A 22391-nucleotide genomic window follows, 5' to 3' on the forward strand; every position below is an offset into this window, starting at 1 on the left:
ACAAATTGGACTTTGCTCCATTGGGAACAACTGGCTCTGAATATCACAGGTGGGTTCGTGATGTTCGCTAGCATCTCAAGGCCGATGGAATCCTTGATACGATTCTCGAGCCTAGCCAGGACGTGCTAACTGTTGAGCAAGCTCAAGCTTTGGAAGCAAATAGAGCAGCCTTAGAGGCAAATAAGGCGAAGGCCATCATCCTAATGACTCGTCATATGGATGATTCGCTCCAGTACGAGTGTATGAATGAAGAAGACCCCAGAAGGCTGTGGGTCTCACTCGAAGAAAGATTTGGCAACGTCCGTGACTCCCTGCTTCCTGACCTAGAAGTGAGATGGCATAGCCTCCGCTTCTGTGATTTCAAGTCAGTTCTTGACTATAACTCGGAAGCACTTCGCATTAAATCCTTAAATAGAATTATGTGGTAAAGAGATCACAGATGCGATGTTGATTGAGAAGACTCTCTCTACCTTCCCCGTCTCTACATTGATGGTTGCTAAGAACTATCGAATCGATGTTGCTGCAGGACGAATTACAAGGTTTCATGAGCTCATTGGAGCTATGAATGTCTCTGAAAAGCATGACAACATCCTTGTGAAGAACTATAATTCGAGATCAGTGGAAATAGACCATATTCCGGAATCCAATTATAGTCGCGCCCCTAAGAGAAGGCGCCAAGAGCGAAACCCTAACCTTAGGGATACTTCTGGACGTTCTGGTCCATATAATCACTCTACTTGGGAATGTAACCGCCAATATAGGCGAACACGGAACCGAATAGGTTAACGTGGAAAGAGAGAGGGAGGCAATGCCTCTGGCCATGTTGGTGGCGCCACCAACACTAAGAGCCATCTAAATGACGTTTTCAAAGCGCCTCAATCAATGGAGTTTGAGCTAAGAGATGTATGTTCTCGATGTGGAGTGTCTGATCATTGGGCACACATTTGTAGAGCTCGTGAAGAAATTGTCACCGCCTACAAAGCATATTGTGAAGTAAGAGAAGCTCACTATGTGGAACAAGAAGATCAAGAAGATGATCTAGAGTGAAGGGTGGAAGACTACAAATCTGGCTGGGATCAATAAATCGCCAATTCTGTTTAAGTCTTCATTTTTCCAAGAGATGTAATAGGCAATTGCCATATACTTTGTAGTAAATGCCATTGGTTTAGTTTTTCTTCACATAGGCTCATCCAAAATGAGTGTGATGTATAGGAAGGTTTTGAGATAAGTGGTACTTAAGCGAGCTTTGCTCCACCGACATCTCTCTACTCACCTGGTCATATTTATTTTGGAGTACGTTACCGAAAGAAGTCAAACGACTACCTTTGTTTTGCATTAGCTATCATTTGGATTAGATTCTCCTAATGGTTAAGAGACAAATGATGTATTCCGTTGGCTTATGAATAAAATTTCGAGTTCTTTTCATTATGACTCAATTTTGATTCTGAGCATATTACTTTGTGACTACGATGGCTGGGCCATCGGTATTAATTCAAGGACATGGAATAGCCCAAGTTCCACTTGCCAAATGGCACCTTGATTACTATCACAGAAACTCTCTACGCTCTTAGGGCAAATCGTACCCTATAGCCAACGGATTCCATGCGAAAACGCATGTAGAGAACGGAAATGAGTTCCTTTGCTATTAAATACCTCTAATGATTGCGAACAAAAGCGCATCTTAGAGAAGTTTATGTGTCTCTCTAGTGGACTCTATGTCACTATTCGAGCTATTAATCCAATAAAGTTATGAGAGAAGATCTCTTGGATTTAGACACATATTGGCTTTGTCACCACAGGATAGATCATCCTAGTCACGATATGATGATCCGTCTACGAAAGACTTCACATGGACATCTTTTTCTCTCGAGCGAAATGAAGCATGAATCAAAAGTTGATTCCTGGACTAAGTGTGACCGACGCTGATGCCTAGGGCACTGCCTCCGTCCACCACCATCCTAGGGCTGGCGTAGTCCCTATCCATGACGCCATGGATGGCGTCCATCATGGTGATGGCGCCCCAGGTGATGCTGCAATCACCAACTTGCTTCAAATAGCGTTTCAGACGCTCAGGCCCAACCAAAATCCTCATTAGTTGCCTCTAAAGCCTCTCGCTCGTTTTACAAAGCCCGTTCCTTAGGGAAATTAGGACTGAGACCGTCCTATGCAAAGGATATGAATATACTCATTATGTTCTTACATAGAATCCGTAGGGATTCTGTGGACTGTTTCAACCAACCTGCGGACGTTTAAATATCTCATGATGTTGGTTGACACGCAAACACACTGGTCACATGTTGTGCCATTGTCCACTTGTAATGCTACTTATGCTACACTCCTAGCAAACATCATATGACAACGGGCTCACTCCCCGGATCATCCTATTCAGTCAATTGGATTTGACATTGCTAGAAAGTTTACATTGAAGACTTTCGATGGATATTGCAATGGGACTGATGTTGGACATCATATTCCCATGTACACACCCAAATGGGCTCGCGGAAACGACTACGATGGTAGTCCGGACATTGGTAATGCGCACCAATCTCCTTATATCCATTTGGGGTGATGCAATATCGCATGCAGCTATGCTAATTCGTCTACGACCCACCGCCACTCAATGTACCTCTGCGTTACAGCTAGTGACTGGGTACAAGTATTGTACTTACGCATATTTGAGTGTGTCATTTATGTGCCAATTGCGCCGCCACAGTGCCCTATGGTGGGTCCGTACAGACGAATGGGCAACTACGTTGGATTTGAGACTCCAACAATCGTCCGGCACTTAATGCCCTTGCAAGGCGATCTCCTTACCGCTAGATTTGCGGATGTCACTTTGATGAGACAGTCTTCCCATCTTTAGGGGGAGATAAGAACACAGATGTTCAGCAGGAACGACAGGAATTGTCGTGGCCTGTCCCTACTATGTCTCATCTCGATCCCTACTAAAGTGACGAGATCACACATCTGCTGTAAATATGCCTGCAAGGAAGTACGTCCCTACAAGAGGACGTAGCGCCACCCTACACGGAGGTAGGCATGGCGCCAACGCCAAAGAGAGTGGCACTCTGGCGTTACAGGCCATGGCCCCAGCTAGGATGCGTGGGAGACCCGTGGGTTCGAAGGATACTTTGGCACATTCCAATCCTTTGATCATCGACACTCAAAATCCGTCTCATGAGTATCTTCCGGGTTATGGTTATCGTTGGGGGACGCCTCAACGTCAGAACCTATTCCTGAGAATATAGAGCTCTATGAAACTTACACTAGTGTACATGAGACGTGGGATAGAAACTCCATCATAATTGATGATGTAGTTGCGCATTTCGTTGCGCATGAGTTTGTTGAGTAAGATGATATCGAACCACGCTTCGTTGATGAATGAATGCCAACGTAGAGAGATTTGGCCTAAATAGAAAGATGCGATCCAGGTTAAGTTGGATTCTCTAACGAAGAGGAAGATTTTTGAGCCAGTGATGCCAACACCTCCTAACATAAAATCTATTGATTAATGGGTCTTCGTTAGAAAGCGTGATGAGAAAAAGAGATGGCAATCTCGCCTTATGGCGCAAGGCTTCTCACAAAACGCCCTGGAATCAACTACGATGAGACATATTCTTTCGTAATGGATGTCATTGCACTCTACTACCTTGTCAGTTTGGTAGTTTCCGAATAACTGAACATGCAGCTTACAAATGTGGTCACTACGTATCTCTATGGGGATCTAGATACGGAATATACATGAAGGTTCATGGTGAACTTCATTTACCCAAATCAAGAGGCTCTAGACCACGGAGTGCGTTTACAATAAGATTGAAACGCTCACTAAAGTGACTACTTGATTGGGAAGGGATATGCCCACGCATTTCTATAACAAGTTTCGGATTCTATCGCGGTTCATGTTGGACATGATCTTCATTGGAAGTCCTTAAAGAGTTAAGGGAAACCGCTGAACATTTGAAATCCGAGTTTGAGATGAAGGATTTTGGGAAAACACGATTATGTCTCGGTTTGGAACTTGAGCATCGTGTCGATAGATGCTTAGGCATTTTGATAAGGTCAAGCCTTCAAGCACCCCCATGATCGTCCGTAGTCTTGATCCTGAAAATGATCCTCTTCGTTGAAAAGATGATGACGAAGATGTGCTAGAGGCAGAAATGTCTTACTTAGTACAATAGGCGCATTATTGTACTTATCCCAATGCACAAGACCGGACATCTCATATTTTGTGAACTTGTTAGCTAAGGTATAGCTGTGCGCCAACGCGATGCCATTGGATTGGTGTAAAAGATATCTTTCGGACTTGAGAGGTACGATTGATATGGGCATGCTTTATCCCTACAGAGAGATGATGGATTCGGACCCATCACACACCAGGAACGCCGCCAACACTGGCCTGCGTCCCCTCTCCCCATCCCAAAACGAAGTTAGCGTTTTGGAAGGTTTTGCTGATGCTGGGTATCTCTCTGACCCACACAAAGGTCATTCCTAAACTGGTTAAGTGTTCACCATGGGTAAAGACTGCGATATCTTGGAGGTCTACAGAATAGACCATAGTCGCTATATCTTCGGACCATGCAGAGACTATTGCTCTTCACGAAGAGATTTGTGAATGTATATGGATTGGATCCATAATTACGCATGTTCGAAAAGTTGTGGTTTGAAGTCTACCACAAATGAGCCTACATAAATGAAGCAAGGCTACATCAAAAGCGACAACACCAAGGATAATCCGCAACAACAGACTCTCCTCAAGATCAAAGTGAATTAGGTTCAATCTGAGGACAGTGTGGCAGGCTTGCTCACTAAGTCATTGCCTAAATTCCACTTTCGAGAAACATATATCGTTTGCGGAAATTATCTAAACTCCCATGATCGTAGTCATCAGGGGGAGACGCAGACATCAGGGGGAGATGTCTACATGTTCATCTCGAAACGTGAAAGGTGTGTTGTGCTCTTTTTCCCCTTCGACCGAGGTTATTTTTGTCCCACTGGGTTTTTGTTACTCGGCAAGGTTTTTAACGAGGCAACGAGAGAAGCACCGCGTTTGGGCAACACAAGGGGGAGTGTTTAAGGAAATCTCTTTTCTGTGTTTGGCCCAAACTCTAGGTTACTTGACCTAGTGGTAATAGGGTTAAATTAGAAGGATCTAGATTCCTATTCAATGTACGATTACTTTCCTTGTATGATTGAGATTCTATGCATTGTAATCCTCTATATAAAGAGGCCCCTATTATCAATGAGAATACACAGCAAATTCCTCTCAATTTCAGTTTCTCTAAAACAAAAGCAAAATATTTCAAATTGTCTAATCTTATGATCAAATACTCTCAACGTCCAAAATTTCAAGAAGAAATATAACATAATCGGGTTATACGGGTTCACTTCGTGTTGATGGGTTGACCCATGACCAACCTATTTATTAAATGGGTCATGGCGGGTTGACCCACGGCCGACCCGCTTTTTAATCGTGCGGGTTCAACCCGCTTTGTTTCGTGTGGGTTTCGAATCGTGTTATCGGATCGTGTCGGAATTGACAGCCCTAATTGACATATGTAAAATTACATTGACGGCGTTCTTGAATTAAGTAAGTCTTTTAAGGCTCGAGCATCGTGTTTTTGTACGCCGTAATTATGCATTTATAGTGCACATTATGGGCTGTAAAAGACCATTTTTAGTGCAGTTTGGCCTACATGGGTTACGCCGGATCGGAAAATGAAAAGATTGCCGCCAATCTTGCTAGATTTGTCTCTAGTCACTGTTCGTATCGCTTAAATTAAATATGGTGTTCAATTGTTCATTGATCGAAGCCAAACATCTTCGTCTTTGCAGAATGACTATGCCTGTAGTAGAGATCTTAGCCTTTTTTACAATCATTTTCGACTTCCACGCTCCGACGGATCTCAAAGAGTATGTTGCCTAAATTAATCACGTAGATAAAGCAATGGAGTTCCAACGTCAAGCTGATCAGAAATTACCTAGATCCTTTGACAGTTGGGAAACAAATGAATCAATGGAAAGCAACTCCCTAGGGCAAATCCTATTACAGTTGGGAAATAAATGAATCAATGGGAGCAAAGAATTCTTGCTTCAATTGGTGCTCATGAATATTTTTTACCAGAGATCAGCTTACTTTATTATAGCACTAGTGTTTACTATTCTCATCACTTGTACTACCTGTCCTGTTGCACCAATATTATCCAAACTTAGTCATTTGTGGGCAGGCATGAGTGCAACTAAAGGGATATCCCGCTTGACGCTAGATAATTAAGTAGATACTGATATATACTCGATTTAGACTGCCACTTATCAGATGCATACTGGAAAATGGTATTTGATCCACATTATTTGTAACAGTACGTGTTCTTGTTTCAAATGTGGACTTGTGGAGAGGAGCACTTGCGGAGTTGGTGGCAACTACATGTCTAGTGTACTTACATAAGCAATTGTAAGCATAATTAGCTTATCGGGGTTCGTCCCAGTCCGCCGCCAAAAAGTCTATCACCTGAGCTCAGGCTCAGGCCAAGATCATCTTTGACGCAACGTCACTCGCCGCTCCAAGACCATCTCGCTGAGGTATCAAATGGTGTAAACTGATGCCTATTAATCCCACATCAGAAACCAAATGGAGTTCACTCTCCTCTTCACCTATAAAAGATCAATTTCTCTCTCTTCATTGATTACGTATTTATTACCCGTCTAACGAGTAGCGAAGACCGGCAACCGCGGTCTCCCTCCTGACACCCTGTGTATTTCATTTGACAGGTGATGCTAGCGCTATCTATCCTCTTCTAGTGGCCAGCGCTACCAAGGTCTGACTACCGCCAGAACTGAGCATTAACATCTAATACACCTTGACATGTTCAATCATTGCATGCCTGGAAACACGAGGTTGATCCCAAGCCACTAATCCCAGTTGCAGGCTTGATCATAGTCTTTCTGTTCCTCACGGTGACTGTTCCTTTATCTGGTGGTCATATTGACTCCTGTTATTACATTCATAGCTGCCCTCCAAGGTGTCATAACTCTTGCTAGAGCTACATCTTCATGCAATGTGTTGGATCAATTGAATGTGATGGACCATAATGCCGTCCAAGAGTACTACTTACGTGGTTGTATATATAACCAATGGTGTAGGCACCCAAACGGCATTGACATTAGAATTTGCTTTACACATTTGTATCTCTTTGTTGGGGCCACTCTGACATTTGACAATAAAAGGAGCAAAGTAACTTGGTTCGGCAATGGTGTGTCTTGTGGTGTAGTTTTTTTTTTTTTTTGACTTTATCAATGAGAATTAAAGGCTTCCTAGGCCAAAGATAAACCCCTTCGGCGCATATGAAATGCTCCAATTGTGCGTTGCAGCACAGTGTCTGACCACTTTGACAGCTTCGGAGTTCGAACCTAAGTTGGAGAACACACCCAACTAGGCAAGAACCACTAGGCCACTTGCAGTGGTTGAACCACTACCACTTTGAGAGGCTCCATTCCGTTTTCGGTGTACAAATTTTACGGATAAGGTCAAGCCTTTACAGCATAAAACATAATCAACCAAAACAAAGAAGTGAATGCATCTGATATTTGAACATTAAGAACTTCTGATTAGCATGAGTACTATATATAGTTATAACTGAGCAGCACAACAAGCTTGTGGAAGTAATCATTTCTTAATCAAAACTTTATTGTCGCTTTTATCTTTGTGCCGCTTGATATATATCCAAGTGAGCTGTGCTAGCTCTTATATAACTAGGCAGATGGCTGTACTTGCAACAGTGTCGAAGAAGCGGCAAGGGGCTCGTGCACGACTGAATTAGAATAAACAGAGATGGGACTGCCCTCCAATTGCAACATGATACTCCCCAGGATTTCAGTTAATATCTTCTTGAACTCGTCTTCTTTAAGCAGCTTTGCATCATCTGCATTCGTCAGGTTGAACACATCCAAAACAATCTTGTCCATCTGCAGATTTTTATAGCAAAAAATGATCAAGCTTCGGGACGACTGAAGGAAGCGTATCTGAATCTCAGACCAAGCATATGAAAATAGGTATATGATAATTGACAGAGTACCTGCTCAACTGCACCAAGAGGCGGAAGACCAGCTGATGGAGCCACGGCATCCAGCGCAACACGCAAATACTCCTTCGATATTTTCCCAGTGCGATCTTTTGGCAGAGTCTCAATAGCTGCATTCAATGTCTGCATTTTACAACAAATTGTAATAAGTACTTTCTCAATCTAATTGATGCAAACAAATCTACATATAGAGAAGATGTATTCATGAGATAAACCTTGTCTAATTCAAACTTGTTGGATAATAATCTCTTAATGCCACTTCCATCAAAGGTATTTTCACTGTGGGCTACAATCACATGCTGCTCCCTAAGAAGTTGAGCCACATGCTCGGCCACTTTCTTGAATTCAACTAGGAATGTTTCTTGAGAGACAGGCTTGTTCCAGTCAGGGCCAGCGCATGATTGCAGAGCAGGTTCCACAATATTGCTCACAACCTAAAGAAAAATTAACAATCAAAGAGGCAAAGACAGGAAAAGAGTAGTCAACCAGTTAGTACCAAAAGAAGTTACACTGTTAAAGGAACCAGCATGTTAGTTTGTAAACTCAGCAGCAGTCATTTTATTTCTACTGAATTCGATTATAGAACTATTGGTACTAAAAGTAAAAATTGTAAAAGATTAAGTACCCAAGGGTCCGATGAAGGGGGCATCCCTTGTTCAACTGTGAGCAGTTCAAAAGCTTTGATAATACAGTCTTGGAGGGTTCCAGCAGCTGACTCTATCAGAGAGTGTGCAGCCACCATTTCTGCTTCAAAAGTTGGTCCATTGATGTATTCTAGGAGGTCTTCTCCATCAATGCGGAGAATCACAATAGGGTCTCGCTTCAAACCAGCAGCCATGCCTAGTAGAATATCAGAAAGAACTTCTTTGAACTCGACCTTGCTCACTTTTTCTGGTTTTCCATGAGTGAATTCATTCAATACCTAAGCACATAAACACATTTTTCTCTTCATCGTGTACAATTTATGCATGTAAGAGGCAGGATTTAAACAGGTTGGCACCATACAGTTACTCTCAAATGATATCTAACTAAATGGCTTTCTTTCTTAGTGCACAATGATTCAATCTACTATGATTTGTTTCCCTCAGAGTTAAACTTCCAGTGCATCTTGATTGATCTACCCTGATCCATCAACAACAAGATCCTAATTATTATTGTAATCACAAATTTCTTCAACAAATATCATATTATCTTTGGATTACCTGTTTGAGGGGCAAGAGAATAATTCTCCTCCTGATTCCACAATCATTATGAGATTAACAGTTGACATATTGTTTAAGTAACATATACTTTTGTTAATAAAGTACAGCAGCATTAGGTAAGGTTGGTACTTTGCTCAAAAGCAAGACACTGAAAGAAAGCTTTTTAGACCACTCCCATACTAAACCACTACCTTTGAAAAAACAGGCAGGCACTAGTCCCCTCATAGAATATTAATGGTACATTATGGCTTAAGTCACACTGAATCTACTTGCATAAAATAAAGGTTATGCAAACAAACTTTCCAGAGAGTTTGTCACCAGATTCCTCCTAGCATAAGAGGACATAAATAAAAAAGCAAAGTCTTAGCCCAAGTGGGATTAGAAGAATCAAAGTCTGATAATATAAAACTCCGACAAAGTTTGATCATAGGTTGGGTGCTTCTCGAGCTAGCTAGAAATAGAAATTCTGGATAGAACAAAGAAAGCAAGCATTGCTATCTCCGTCTTTAAACATTAAGAACATGTTAGGACTGAGGACCCTAAAATAATATGAGGCATCATAACAAAAGAATGACAACATATGTGATTATATCTATTCATACGAAGATAATGGTCAGTAGAGTTTCGGGTGACACCGACAACACGTATGTAAAAGCTCCAAAGTCAAAAAACAGACGTGGCATTTTTATCTTATGCATCTGTTGCAAGTTTGCAAGCTTAATTTGAGGGATTTGTCTCAATTACTACTGCTTCTAATAGTCCTAGCCAGTTAGAGAACAGGAATTTAAGACAATCCCAGTTCTCCTGCCATGAATTATATCATTTGCTTGATTAAGCACTGTTGGCACAACCAAAATAAGACAACTCTTTCATAACTATAGACAATCCATATAAAGAATTTCACATCTTAATTGAATCATGGAAATTATGAACCTTTCAACAGTTATGGAGTTGCTTAACCTCTTCATTTTCACAAGAGGAAAAAATTCAAGCATTGTACCCAACAATCCCACAAAAAATGCAAGAAAATTATAAAAACAACCAATAATACAAACAGTCCTGTATAAATCTCTCACACTAGCAATAATTCAGAATGTAATGTGTAATCCAACTTTACTTACCCACAATACTCATAGTTTGGCAAGTTGATAACAGAACCTTATAGCCATGTAAAGTTGTAATATTTAAAAAAAAAGAAAAAGAAATGAACTTTCTACACAGAAATGACAGAAGAAACAAACCCAGATGTTAAAATAAAATAAAAAATTGGAGAATGATTGAATGAAGAAGAAATGAACCTCAGAGTAGATGTGGTCAGAGTCAGGGGAAGAGCCCCGAACAGGTAAGCCAAGAGCAGCACCAATATCAGCAACAGCAGGCTGAAGCTCGTTCACAGAAAGCTGACCGTCTCTGTCTCTATCCAGCTCCTCAAACTTATGGTCCACGAAGTGGCTGAACACCTCTTTGTTCTCAACCAACTCCATTATATCCGAACCGTCTAGAACCTCTCCCCCACTAGTGCCAGTCTTCTTTGGATTCGTCTCCATTCGCTGTTTCCTCTTCTCTAGCTAGCTTTCTTGTGAGCCTTTGTGTCAGCTTTGCTTGTGAGTCTCGTGAGTCGGTACACGAGCTAAAGGTGCAAGAGGGTTCTCTGCTTTTTAAGCCTTGTTCTGCTTCTGCTGCTTCTTCTTCTTCTTCTTCTTCTGGGTCACTCTAGTTTGGTCTGGTGGCTCCTGAGGCTTAAATAGGAGAGAGGTTGTGCGTTTGTACTTATGGGGGTGTTTTGTGGAACTGTGCACAACGAATGGTAAACCACTACCTTGGCTATTATTGCGAAGCCTATTAGGCATGTTTGCTTTTACGAAGTTTTCGAAACGCAATTCTTTTGGAACTTTCTGGGGAGATGAAAGAGAGGGATAAGAAAAAGAAAATGAAAATGAACTTGCTAAGCTCTTCTTGCGTTTTAGGCTTCGAGCAAAGTCAAAACACATGATGCAAGGGATTATGTCTTTCAGAGAGGTATATTGATGCAATGGTTCAAATGGTAAGGAATCGAGAATTGAGTCACGACTCAGTTAGATTAGGAATTTTATTTCTCTTCAATGTAACGATAAAGAAAAATATATTGCAATCTTTGTATGATCTTCTACTTGGAACAAAGTAGATAAACTATCAATTGAGAATAGGGAACAAAGTTATAACTTAATCTATAAAAAGTTAAAAACATTTGTATTTAACTATTTATACATATCGAAGAAGAAATGTCAAACTTTATTTCAAATGCAACAATGTTATTTAAAAACAGCACGTTAAATGGTGCTTTTTCTGTCGATTCCCTAAAGATAATATAACACTAAGTACAATAGTATCATTATGTACACAACCAAACTTAAAATATAATACAAGAAATAAGTCTTAAAACGATAATATGTCCTAAGTTTTAACTGTGTGACATATTTCTCCTTTAACCAAGTGTGTTACTTCCGAACCACTGCAAGTGGCCAATGATTCTTGCCTAGTTGGGTGTGCTCCCCAACCTAGGTTCGAACTTAGTAGTATTGATTCCTCATTCCATTATTCGATTGAAGAAAATTAATACCCGTAAGCTATTTTCATTCCCTTGTACATCTTATGAACAAGATCAATTTTATTCCTAACACGTCAAGAAAAGGACCAAGATTACAACCTCACAACCCCTGTCGGCATAAAAATACTATTATTGGGTGTAGTTGTTGTACAATCTCTCTAGGACCATTTTGACATTTTCCATTCTTGACTTTCACAAAATGTGAAAATGAAAACTGAACCAAACACGGCCTAGTAGAAAAGAAAAGATAGATAGGGTAGGGCGGTAGGCTTTTGGGCTGTGGTCACAAACATTAGACTGTGCGGATGTGCCACGTGGGGCGGTCCAATTACGTGGGTCGGGGCCTACCAGACTTAGATTTTCGCTTTTTCTATTGTCGGCCGCTGTCTGTACGACACGTGGTCATGCCAGCGCATACTTTGGAGTACGTGTCTTGCAGGACTCTCCAACACGTGTCGATCAAACGCTGGGCTGCTGAGTACCCGATGACTTCACATTTTCTCTTTCTTTTTTTCTCGGTCAATGGGATTCATTTTTCATTGGGGCCCAACAGAGAGTGGCTGGCCCAAAAGTATCCAATCCTCGAGTCCAGTCCACAACTTAGATGCGTATTAGCCCAAAGTTTATTTCTGCTTTTTAATATCGTGATTGCTTTTAATATTTCCACTAAAAGAATTTCCCTTCATGTGCATACATCAAATTAACAATTTTGTCTAGCATTATTGGATCGAAAAACAAAAAAAGTTTGTTTAGCATGAGTGAGATATGAGTATAACGGATTGAGTAAACACTCATATATGATTGAGTAATGACAGTAACGTACAATACTAACGGATATATCTAACTCATACCAATACAAAAGTTGAAATAAGATAAAAATGTCACATTAAAAAAAATATGGATTACAGAAACATGGATCTAACTCAACACCGCGACTCAAAACAGCCAAACCACGTGTAGAAGCTCTTTCCCAATACTTTGACCATAAAAACATACTGAGAATAAATTGAATAGACCTTAGGAATTTCACTTTAAAAATGGCACAATAATAGTATCAAGACCCACAAACTCTAACTCAAAAGAGTAAGGACATTTATCTAGCCAGAAACTAACTAAGAAAACAAAGAACAATAAAACAATTAAAGCAGATGCAGCAAACAACTATTCTCCACATCAAAGATTCTGACCCCTGCCACCCGAGAACCACAGCAGTGAAGTTGGAGACCCTTATTCCCTTAATCACCAATCCAATTCATCCATGCTGAGTTGAGTCCAAGGACTATGGGATGAAATCAGCTGTCCCCATTATTTTATCCCAATTCTGTCCCCTCAACATGATTGGTCCACAGAGATTAAAAAAATATTTTCTTAATATTTTGTTCCATTTTTTAATCTCTGTGGACCAATCATGTTGAGGTGACAGAATTGGGACACAGAAATCTGGGACAGCTAATTTCATCCCCAAGGACTATACCGCCATTGCTATCCTTGAGTGAATCCCATTGGCCCAACCCCTCCACTGGCAAACAAGCTTTTAGAACCAATAGGCACCAAAACCAATTCACCCAATTACAGGCCCCGACGCCACCTCAAACCGGCTAGCCATACTTGGAATTTTGAAAGACATAACCTAAAAACTTTCTATAAACGTATAAAATTTGCATATTTAGTAAACCAATAATGATCTATGTATGTAATCATCAACTTAAATTTATGAGCCGTAAACTAGTAAAGTATTACTAAATAGTTAGATATGGTACCGATACACATACAATTTAGAAACTTCGAGAAATTACTTCTTATGCATCAAGTCCATACTTCGAGAAATTACTTCTTTTAAAGGACCTATAAAATTTCTATAAATGCATAAAATTTACATATTTAGTAAACTAATAATGATCTATGTATAATAATTGTATATAATCGTCAGTTTGAATTTATGAGCCGTAAACTAGTAAAGTATTACTAAATAGTTAGATAATGTACCGATACATTTAGAAACTTCGAGAAATTACTTCTTATCAAGTCCATACTCCATTAAGTCATGCTTGTACAACCAAGTGAGAGCATATATAACCGAGAGATTATTTCATATGGTTGACACATAAAGTAACTCGATCACTCGTTAAGTGCATGTTAATTATCTTCAAATGAATAAAGATTTTTCTGTACGCGGTTAAATTAAGTTTAACTATCTTTTACTGTAGATAATTTAGTTTGCTCAAGAGATTAGCAGTATATAGGATGGGAGACATGGGAGCCAAGGACCCCAACTGGAATAATTAATTTGTTGTGAAAATAATTAATTACATTCTATTATATGGTAAACTAGTTAATTATGTGTCCACCTATAATATTTATTCAAGTATCCAGGTTTCTCTTTGTTGTAACAATCATTGAATAAATCCGCTTGTTTCGGAAACACATGCATGTGGTCAAGAATAGGTATATTGCTTTTTCCTGGAATTTCCATTCTACAGTTTTGAATAAGAAATGAAGGTAATTTCTTAATTACGATTATTAATTTTCCTAAACTAGTATATGAGCGTAATTAAACCAAAATTATTCTCACAGCAATGCAATAGTTTTATCCGTGAGCACCCCCTACGCTGCACGTTCATACCATCTATACATGCAAAGTATGTAGCATAAATAGCACCCTATCCCAAACAATTCGCCACACCATTTTTTCTCAAGGCCGTAGGGCTTGGAACCTAGTGTTGCCTTTAGTTAACAACTTTTCTCCCTTTCAGTCATGCCAAGGATCAGTAGGGGTCGGCGAAAGATAGCCATGAGAAAGATAGAGAATGAAACCAATCTTCAGGTGACATTCTCTAAACGCCGCACTGGTCTGTTCAAAAAGGCCAGCGAGCTGTGCACCCTTAGTGGTGCAGAGATGGCCATTGTAGTTTTCTCGCCGGGCAAAAAACCATACTCTTTCGGCCACCCGAATGTAGAATCTATCATTGAGCGTTATCTGTCAGGGTCTCATCAGCCGCTCAACAACTCGAGCACAGCCCAAGCTGCCCGACTCATTGAAGAAGCTAATCGCAACGCGACGCTGAGTCGTCTCAATGAAGAGTTAACTTTGCTTAATGAAATGCGCGACGAGGAGCTGAGGAAGGGCGAGGAGCTGCTGCTGAGGGAGAGGGCTGGCCAACATTTGCATTGGCGAGAAAAGCCAAAGGAGGAGTTGGATACGCAACAACTGATGTGGCTGAAGATGGAGATGCAGGAGCTGCATCGCCGGGTAGCTCAGGAGACTCAGTTCAGGCAGCAGTTAGCTCTATTTGATACCACCGGTAACTTGATGAATGAGCAGCACTTCACAAACCCTATGGCGCCATTTTTTGCAGGGATTCCTTCAACTTCAAGCCAAGGCGCGATGAATAACGATGCTAATTAGTTTCGATGAAAAGGTCGCTATAGCCTCTGGGTCAGCAACAGAGTCTATCCTATCTAGTTTGCCGTTTTATGTTTCGTCTTGTGTTAGTTTGTTGTTCTCTCTTTTAATGTTTGTTTATGGGTATGAAACACAGTCATATCAAGTGTTTCAGGTCTATGTTGTCTTGTGTTGGTTTGTTTTGGTGTCTTTGTTTTATGTGTTATGTTACAGACATGGTTCATTGTAACCTTTCTTTTATAAGAAAAGGGAATGTATCAATGAAAGTTCATGCTTATCTTTACTTTAATATCTCAATTCAAGTTTCTCCTATTCCATTGACTACCATATTTTCTCAGTAAGAAGAATAGAATGATTAATTCACTCACCATAACTTAGAAGTAAGCTTGAGTATCAGAAATGAAATTAAAACAAGATCGACAAGAGCTTCTAGCTATTGAGGGATATGATAACAAGTACTTAAAAACAGTCCCAGTGGAATTGATGTTTTGATATACTATTTTATGTTTATATTTATTTTATTCTTTTTAGAAGAAATGATATATATAAACTTATTTTACTCAAAGCTTTAGTTACAATCAATCACATTTTCTACAAACACATATGAACATAGGCAAATTTTCTAGCTGATGTAGTGGCTACTTTTGGACATACCAAGACAATTTCCAGTTGGAACTATTCTTCCCCTTTTGGCTTCAATTTTTACCATGATCATGTACGTTTTGGTTATGGTCGAGGAGGCTATTCAATCATAGCCTTTGTATTTTTCTTTTACCATCGGGAAAAAAAACTTTAGTATCTAAAGATAAAGCCTCCTCCAGGAAAGATAGAGGGGTAGGAAAGGAAGCTAATGCCCAACGAGCTAGACGGTGTGCAGCTTCATTGCTCTTCCTATACTTCATTACTCTCCCTATAAAGGGTGGCGAAAAGTAGACCCTTGCAGCTCATTGAATAGTAAGGAAATGTCTTCGTAAACTAGCGGAAGATTTATGAAAGAAACAGAAGGGTCTGAAATGGCTTGAACCAACACAAGTAAACTAGCACATGCAAGAACGTAAAATATTATGGCAGTCCTTCCGAATGCACAGTTTAATCTTACCGACCAGGAATCTTATTTAGGCTTCCAAACTGCAGACAAAACATCCGACGAGGAGAGGGAACAATTAGAGAGTATAAAAGAAATTTGAGACGAATAGCGTCATTTTCATACAAGCAAGCAAAACCCTACGTACTACGAGATTACGAAAATATGTCATACTTGCATGCATGGTTCACTTTTTTCCTAATCACTTGCTTCGATCAATTTGTTGTTCGATGCAAATCGACAAAGGAAATTCTATAAACAGAGAATATTTCTATCGTTGAATTGAAAGTTTTCATAAAGTGTTACTAAATACGTATAAACACAATCCACCTGGTATGGTTGAAAACTTGGGAAATTAATTACGTAGTAGGTTCCGTCTACATGTGGGCTTGAGGTGATATTTACCTCTCTGTACTCCCCATTTTTGTGGCTTTTTTTATTTATTTGTCAATCACACGGTGTCCTCAAAGGCTTCCTAGGTCCAGAGACTAATCCGTGCTCGGGGGATCTTGTCAGAACGCTTCCTCCCCCTGGCAACCAAGAATATATTGAGATTTAACTTCAATAAGCGTTGGCGGGATTCGAACCCGGGTGTGGGGGTTCCACACCTGGAGGCTCTGACCAACTCGACCACCTGTGGTGGTTCCCCATTTTTGTGGCTACACTCTCCCCACCCTAAAGTAATTAATTAGTTTTAGTTGACAGAAAAGTCAATTTAGTACGGCTGCGATTATAAGATAAGCTAGCTTATGCTGTGATATGATAATAAGTGACCGTCAAGTAAAGCAACTAAGTGATTGGTAAACTAAATTTTTAAAAGTGTTTATAGTACTAAAAACAATATCAAAGTGTTTAGTGTTGAAACTAAAAGTGCTATAGTAAGAAATAAGAAACTTCAATAAGTTGCCGGTGAGTTGTGACATGTTGGTAAGTTATATATATATCTAACATTGTAAAGGTCATAGGTTCGAATCTCACTGACACATGTAAGGACTTAAAATAAAATAAAATAAAATAAAACAGTCGTTTTAATTAGTTTTACCAAACACATTACTGTCTATTTTCTTAAATGTAAGCTATTTATAAGTTTTCCCGAACGCAGCCAAATTTTACTCACTCACAATCCAAGTCAAGTATGTATCATTTTTCAAGCTTTTTACTATTACAATAAGGTTAAAACGGAGGTTTGAGATACCTAGGGAGGGAAAGAGGTAAATCATTAGGGTGAGAATAAATAAAGTGGTTAGGATAATTTTCATGCAATTAAATGATTTACTAAATTATAACTTACTGCAAATAAATTGGTCTAGCTAGTAAGCCCAAGTTGTATTCATAGTTGAAATTCAATTAGATTATTTTTAGACAAGTATTATTATGGTTATTGTTGTCCTTTGCACAAGTGATTTTAATTTTAAATATCCAAACTTATGTTTGTTGTCAGAGTTAATATTGAATCCCGCTTCATTTGGAAGCATAGTCATTACCTGTCAAGAATAATATGAGCAAATTAGGATGTATACAAATTACAACTTCCTGGAAATTTCTCTCATTCATGTATCAGAAATAGAAATGCATAAATAACCAAGGTAACCGGTTTGGAATGAAACTGTCTTATTAAATTCTATATGCCATGTATTATTATTGCTTAATTTTCTTATTAAATTCTATATGCCATGTATTATAATTGCTTAATTTTCCTAAAATAATATATGAATTAAAAAAATAGAAACTTATTCATATAGATATCCATGAACACCATACAATATAAATATCTCCCTAGTCCAAACAGACATCACACCACAAACAAAACGTTTGTTACAAACTTTTTATTAGTTCCTTTAGTTGTTGCAATGGCCGGTAGGGTCAATAGAGGTCGCCAGAAAATTAAAATGAAGAAAATAGAAAGCGAGAGTAATTGCCAGGTTACTTTCTCTAAGAGAAAGTCTTGCATTTTCAAAAAGTCGAGTGAGCTAAGCACGCTCACAGGTGCAGAGATCGCCATAATCATAAGTTCTCCCGGAAATAAGACATTCTCATTCGGGCACCCTTCTGTGCAGGCCATCGTTGACCGCTATCTGTCTCCGGCCCCTGAACCCCCAGCTAGCACAGACATCACTGAGAAGTTCTTGGAAAATTTTCGCATCATGAAATTGAACAGTCTCAACGCGGAGTGCACTGCCTTAAATGAGGAGCTGTTGAACTGTAGACAGCAGGGAGAGGTGCTTAAAAGGATTGCGAGGGCTGGCCAGGCTGACGAGTGGTATGGGAGGTCCTTAGCCAGCATGGACGAGGAACAACGAGACTCATTTAAGAAAGACTTGATTAAGCTACATGGTATTGTGGCTCAACGGTCTAAAGAATGGCATCAAAGGCAAATTGAGCTGATGCAACAGCACGCTGCAATGGGGGCTGCTGGGGGATTTAGGGATTTTATGTCACCGAGTGTCGCCCCTATTAGGTCTTTTCATGAGGGGAGTTCATCGAGCCAGGGCGCGATGCATCCCGATGCTGCTTCATCTTCCTCCTCTTTCTGGCAGGCAATTTGATCATAATCTTGGACATGGACGATTCTTTTAAGGATACCAGCCAATTGATTTACCTTTGTTATTTCATGCTTTATGTTTATGTTATTATTTGATGTACTTTCTTTCCTAGCGGGCAATTTGATAATGATCTTGGACATGGACGATGTTTTAAGAATACCAATTAATTTTCCCCTTTGTTATTTCATGCTTTAAGTTTATGTTTTTATTTGCTATGTTTTCTTTGCTTTGGTTGATGATGGGGTATGTCAATCCCCAAATCTATATATGTTAATATTATGTTTCGTGTTTGTTTTTGTTATAATTCATTTGTACCCTCTTTTGTTTTGAGGAACAAGGATTTCAATGGAATGTTAAGTTGTGTGGACATTGTTAAATTTTCTTCTACTCAGATGTCTCAATTGTATGCTTAATTGTAGATTGATGCACGATATGAGTGAATGAAGGTTGTAGATTGCTATAACGAAAATTTTGTTTTTCCTACCTCAAATTGTAAACATCAGCAGCCAAGAGAACCAAGCAAAGTTAATCAAAGCTTAAACACAAACACCTAGCTTGTACCTCTAGCAATCCAAGTCCCCTAATTGACTTTCATGATATCATACTTCAATTTATTGAGAAATAGCTTAAACAGGATATGACTTGTCTAAGAAAGAGGAGATTGAAACTTACAGAAGTCAAGCTTTGTGTAGATAGCGAAATTCTAAGATTATTGGGCAGTGGAATTCAGGGGCATCTCTTGAAAGTTATTGCATGCAGATTTTACCGGCCTTTTGGGTAAGTGAATGAAGGTCAATATATCGGGAACAAGGCATAAGAGAAAAGAGAAGAGGAAGGAGGAGGACGAGAATGACATGTATGATTGGGAGATGAGTATACAAAAGATAAATTGATGGATAGAGGAGATTAATCAACATATCCCATTATACAAAACGGGCAACTCACACAGATTTATTTCACACAGATTTTCAACACCCACGAATATCTGTATGAAAAACAATTTCATACTGTTAACCGTGTGAACTAAGTAGAATTCGGCCCACATAAGTTTGTGCATTACTAATAACAACAAAAATCCGTGTGAAACAACAGTTCACACAGATTTCAGTGTCAATGCTAAGATTCTTTCTCACCTATTCACACAGATGTCTGTGTGTAAACCAATTCACACGGATTTTTAGTGTGATAAAATATTTTATTATTTAGAAATCATTTTTTTATTATACGTATTATATAACGACGGTCTTCTGTAGCTAATACATTTTGATACAGATTTTTGTGTGAAATCAACATTGCACATATATAGGTGTACAGTGAACATACAGACATCTGTGTGCGAAGATAATTTGCATACTGAAATATGTGTAAAAATTCAATCGACAATTGATATGATAGTATTAGTTTACCGAAATAAATATACACGGACATCAGTAAGAGTTACAAATTCCGTATGAATGATTTCAGTAGATATACTGTAAAACGTATGAATTGAAAACTGAGATATAGAAATCTGTCTGAGATGAGTATATGCATACGGAATTGCGTATAAACAGTCGAATGACAATTAACGTACATGACAATATTTATTTACCGAGTTAATTATACACGGACATCTATTACGAAGGCTTTTTTTCACAAAGACATTTGTGTCTAAATGAAATACATATTGAAATCTGTGTGAAATTTTGAATGACAATTTTTTTTTTTGAGAAATAGATAATTGCATTACTTATCCATGGCCAGAAGGCACGTACATCATATATTGTCTCATACCAACAGCATTCGAATGGCACAAGCCGCCAAACATATGACAGGTGACCCTCATTGTAAACAGATGCGCACACTTATTAAAGTGCCTAGCTAAATGCTCAAAACCCAAACTATCCAAGTTCTTGCTATAGCAACCCTACTCGCCTAGAGACCTCAATTGGTGTACGACTAGAGAAGCTAACTTACATAGCACCAGACTCTAAAACAAATGCTAGGCAACTAGATAAAGATACTAGAATAGGCAAAAGCCCCTAGGTCCACTAGAAAAAGCGAGACAAGAAAAGAAGGTCCAGCCCACATGACCACATGACTTAGCCCAAGGACAAAGCCCAAAACACCCAACCCATCCACCATGATCAGCCCAGAATCCTGACGACGAGCTAAGCACCAGCACCACGAGCCAAACCGCCGTCGAAACCGCTCCCGATATCCACCGAAGTCACCGTCTCCGTAGCACACAGGAAGACCGCTCGACCAGCACACCTCGACCCAGCCGAACCAGACGCATCCCGTCGCCATAACCAGTCCACACAGCCATCCCCTGCAGTTGAGCCTATCCTCATCCAAATCAAGATCACACCAGGTTGCAACCCTCAAGCTTCCTGCCATCGCCAAAAGCTTCAGATCCCCTCACCAGCCCGGTAATCAAATCGAAACGATCTGATCACCAATCCGGATTCAGGGCTCGATCAGTCCTCCAGAGACATTCTAGAAGAAAAAACTAATCCCGTCCGACCACACAGCACATACCTGCAAGCTAGAGGCTCGCCCGGCATGGCGGCGCAGTCGGACGAGCTAACAAGGCTGAGTGAAGAAGAGGGTAGCTTGCGGAGGCGCACTAGAGTTTGCGGCTAGGGTTTGTTAAGACTCATGCAAGGAAAATAACTACAAATTTTGAATGACAATTGATATCACCGAGCCTGTATTTAGACAAACACCGATCCGTGTGCTTTGTTAATTTAGGGCATAGAAAATTGTGCTGCCACTTGCTTTGGGGTAATAAAGAGATGACTAAAACCCATTATCACATGAGAGGTCGCCTGCTTTTGGTGAAGGTGAAGATAGTCGGAGAGAGGAAAAATATAAGAGAGATAGATCTGAAATGGGGTTCTCTTTTTATTCTCACACCCTCGGCTTCAACATCAAGACTTCACTTTTTGGCTTTCTTACTCGAGGCAAAACTACTTTGATTCACAGGTGAAGTTTACCCAATTTAATTCTTTTTCTTTTCAATGTGTTTGTAAAAATTTTCAATTTTTGTTAGCATGATGGGGTTTATTTTCCCCTTCTTCATTTTGACCTGGGGCGTTGTTCATGTTTCATGTTGCTGGTCTGAGAGTTGGCTTCTTCTATTTAGTTTGATTGACTATATGGTTTACTTTCGTTAGTGTTGATATTGGTGGGTACACAATGAACTTCTTAATTGTTTCTTCATTTTGTTTGTCTAAAAATCCATGGGTTGAAAGAAAAGAAAATTTCCCTGGATCTGTTCAAGCTTAATATTTCTGATTCAAATATTGTCACTGAAAAAAAGAAAAAAAAAAAAAAAAAAAAAAGAAGTTTGTAAGGCTGAGGGTGTTCATCACTTTTGTCTCTCTGTAGTCCCGGTTTGCTAATCAATAATCATATATATGTATATATTATGTAGAGGTGTATATAATGATGGTCTCTCTTCTCTCCTTCACAGGTATGCAACATGATGAAAAGAGAAAGAACATCGCTTCAGT

The 22391-nt window shown here is 39.5% G+C and overlaps 3 protein-coding genes across 3 annotated transcripts; 2 read left to right on the forward strand and 1 right to left on the reverse strand.

Annotated features, from left to right (window-relative positions):
- Positions 1 to 7561: 7561 nt before the first annotated feature.
- Positions 7562 to 11073, reverse strand: LOC133738336 (uncharacterized). Its single transcript, XM_062165856.1, has 5 exons — positions 10576 to 11073; positions 8701 to 8997; positions 8291 to 8509; positions 8070 to 8198; positions 7562 to 7959 (listed from the first exon to the last, which is right to left on the reverse strand). Exons 1-5 carry the CDS (start codon positions 10822 to 10824, stop codon positions 7747 to 7749), a joined length of 1107 nt encoding a protein of 368 aa, XP_062021840.1. The 5' UTR covers positions 10825 to 11073; the 3' UTR covers positions 7562 to 7746.
- A 3582-nt stretch (positions 11074 to 14655) lies between these two features.
- Positions 14656 to 15270, forward strand: LOC133736120 (agamous-like MADS-box protein AGL62). Its single transcript, XM_062163561.1, has one exon. The coding sequence runs from the start codon at positions 14656 to 14658 to the stop codon at positions 15268 to 15270; it is 615 nt and encodes a 204-aa protein (XP_062019545.1).
- A 2931-nt stretch (positions 15271 to 18201) lies between these two features.
- Positions 18202 to 18897, forward strand: LOC133736121 (agamous-like MADS-box protein AGL62). The gene has a single exon (XM_062163562.1). The coding sequence runs from the start codon at positions 18202 to 18204 to the stop codon at positions 18895 to 18897; it is 696 nt and encodes a 231-aa protein (XP_062019546.1).
- The last annotated feature ends 3494 nt before the right edge of the window (positions 18898 to 22391 follow it).

Source organism: Rosa rugosa, chromosome 3 (assembly GCF_958449725.1).
Source record: "Rosa rugosa chromosome 3, drRosRugo1.1, whole genome shotgun sequence".
NCBI classification, from domain to species: domain Eukaryota; kingdom Viridiplantae; phylum Streptophyta; class Magnoliopsida; order Rosales; family Rosaceae; genus Rosa; species Rosa rugosa.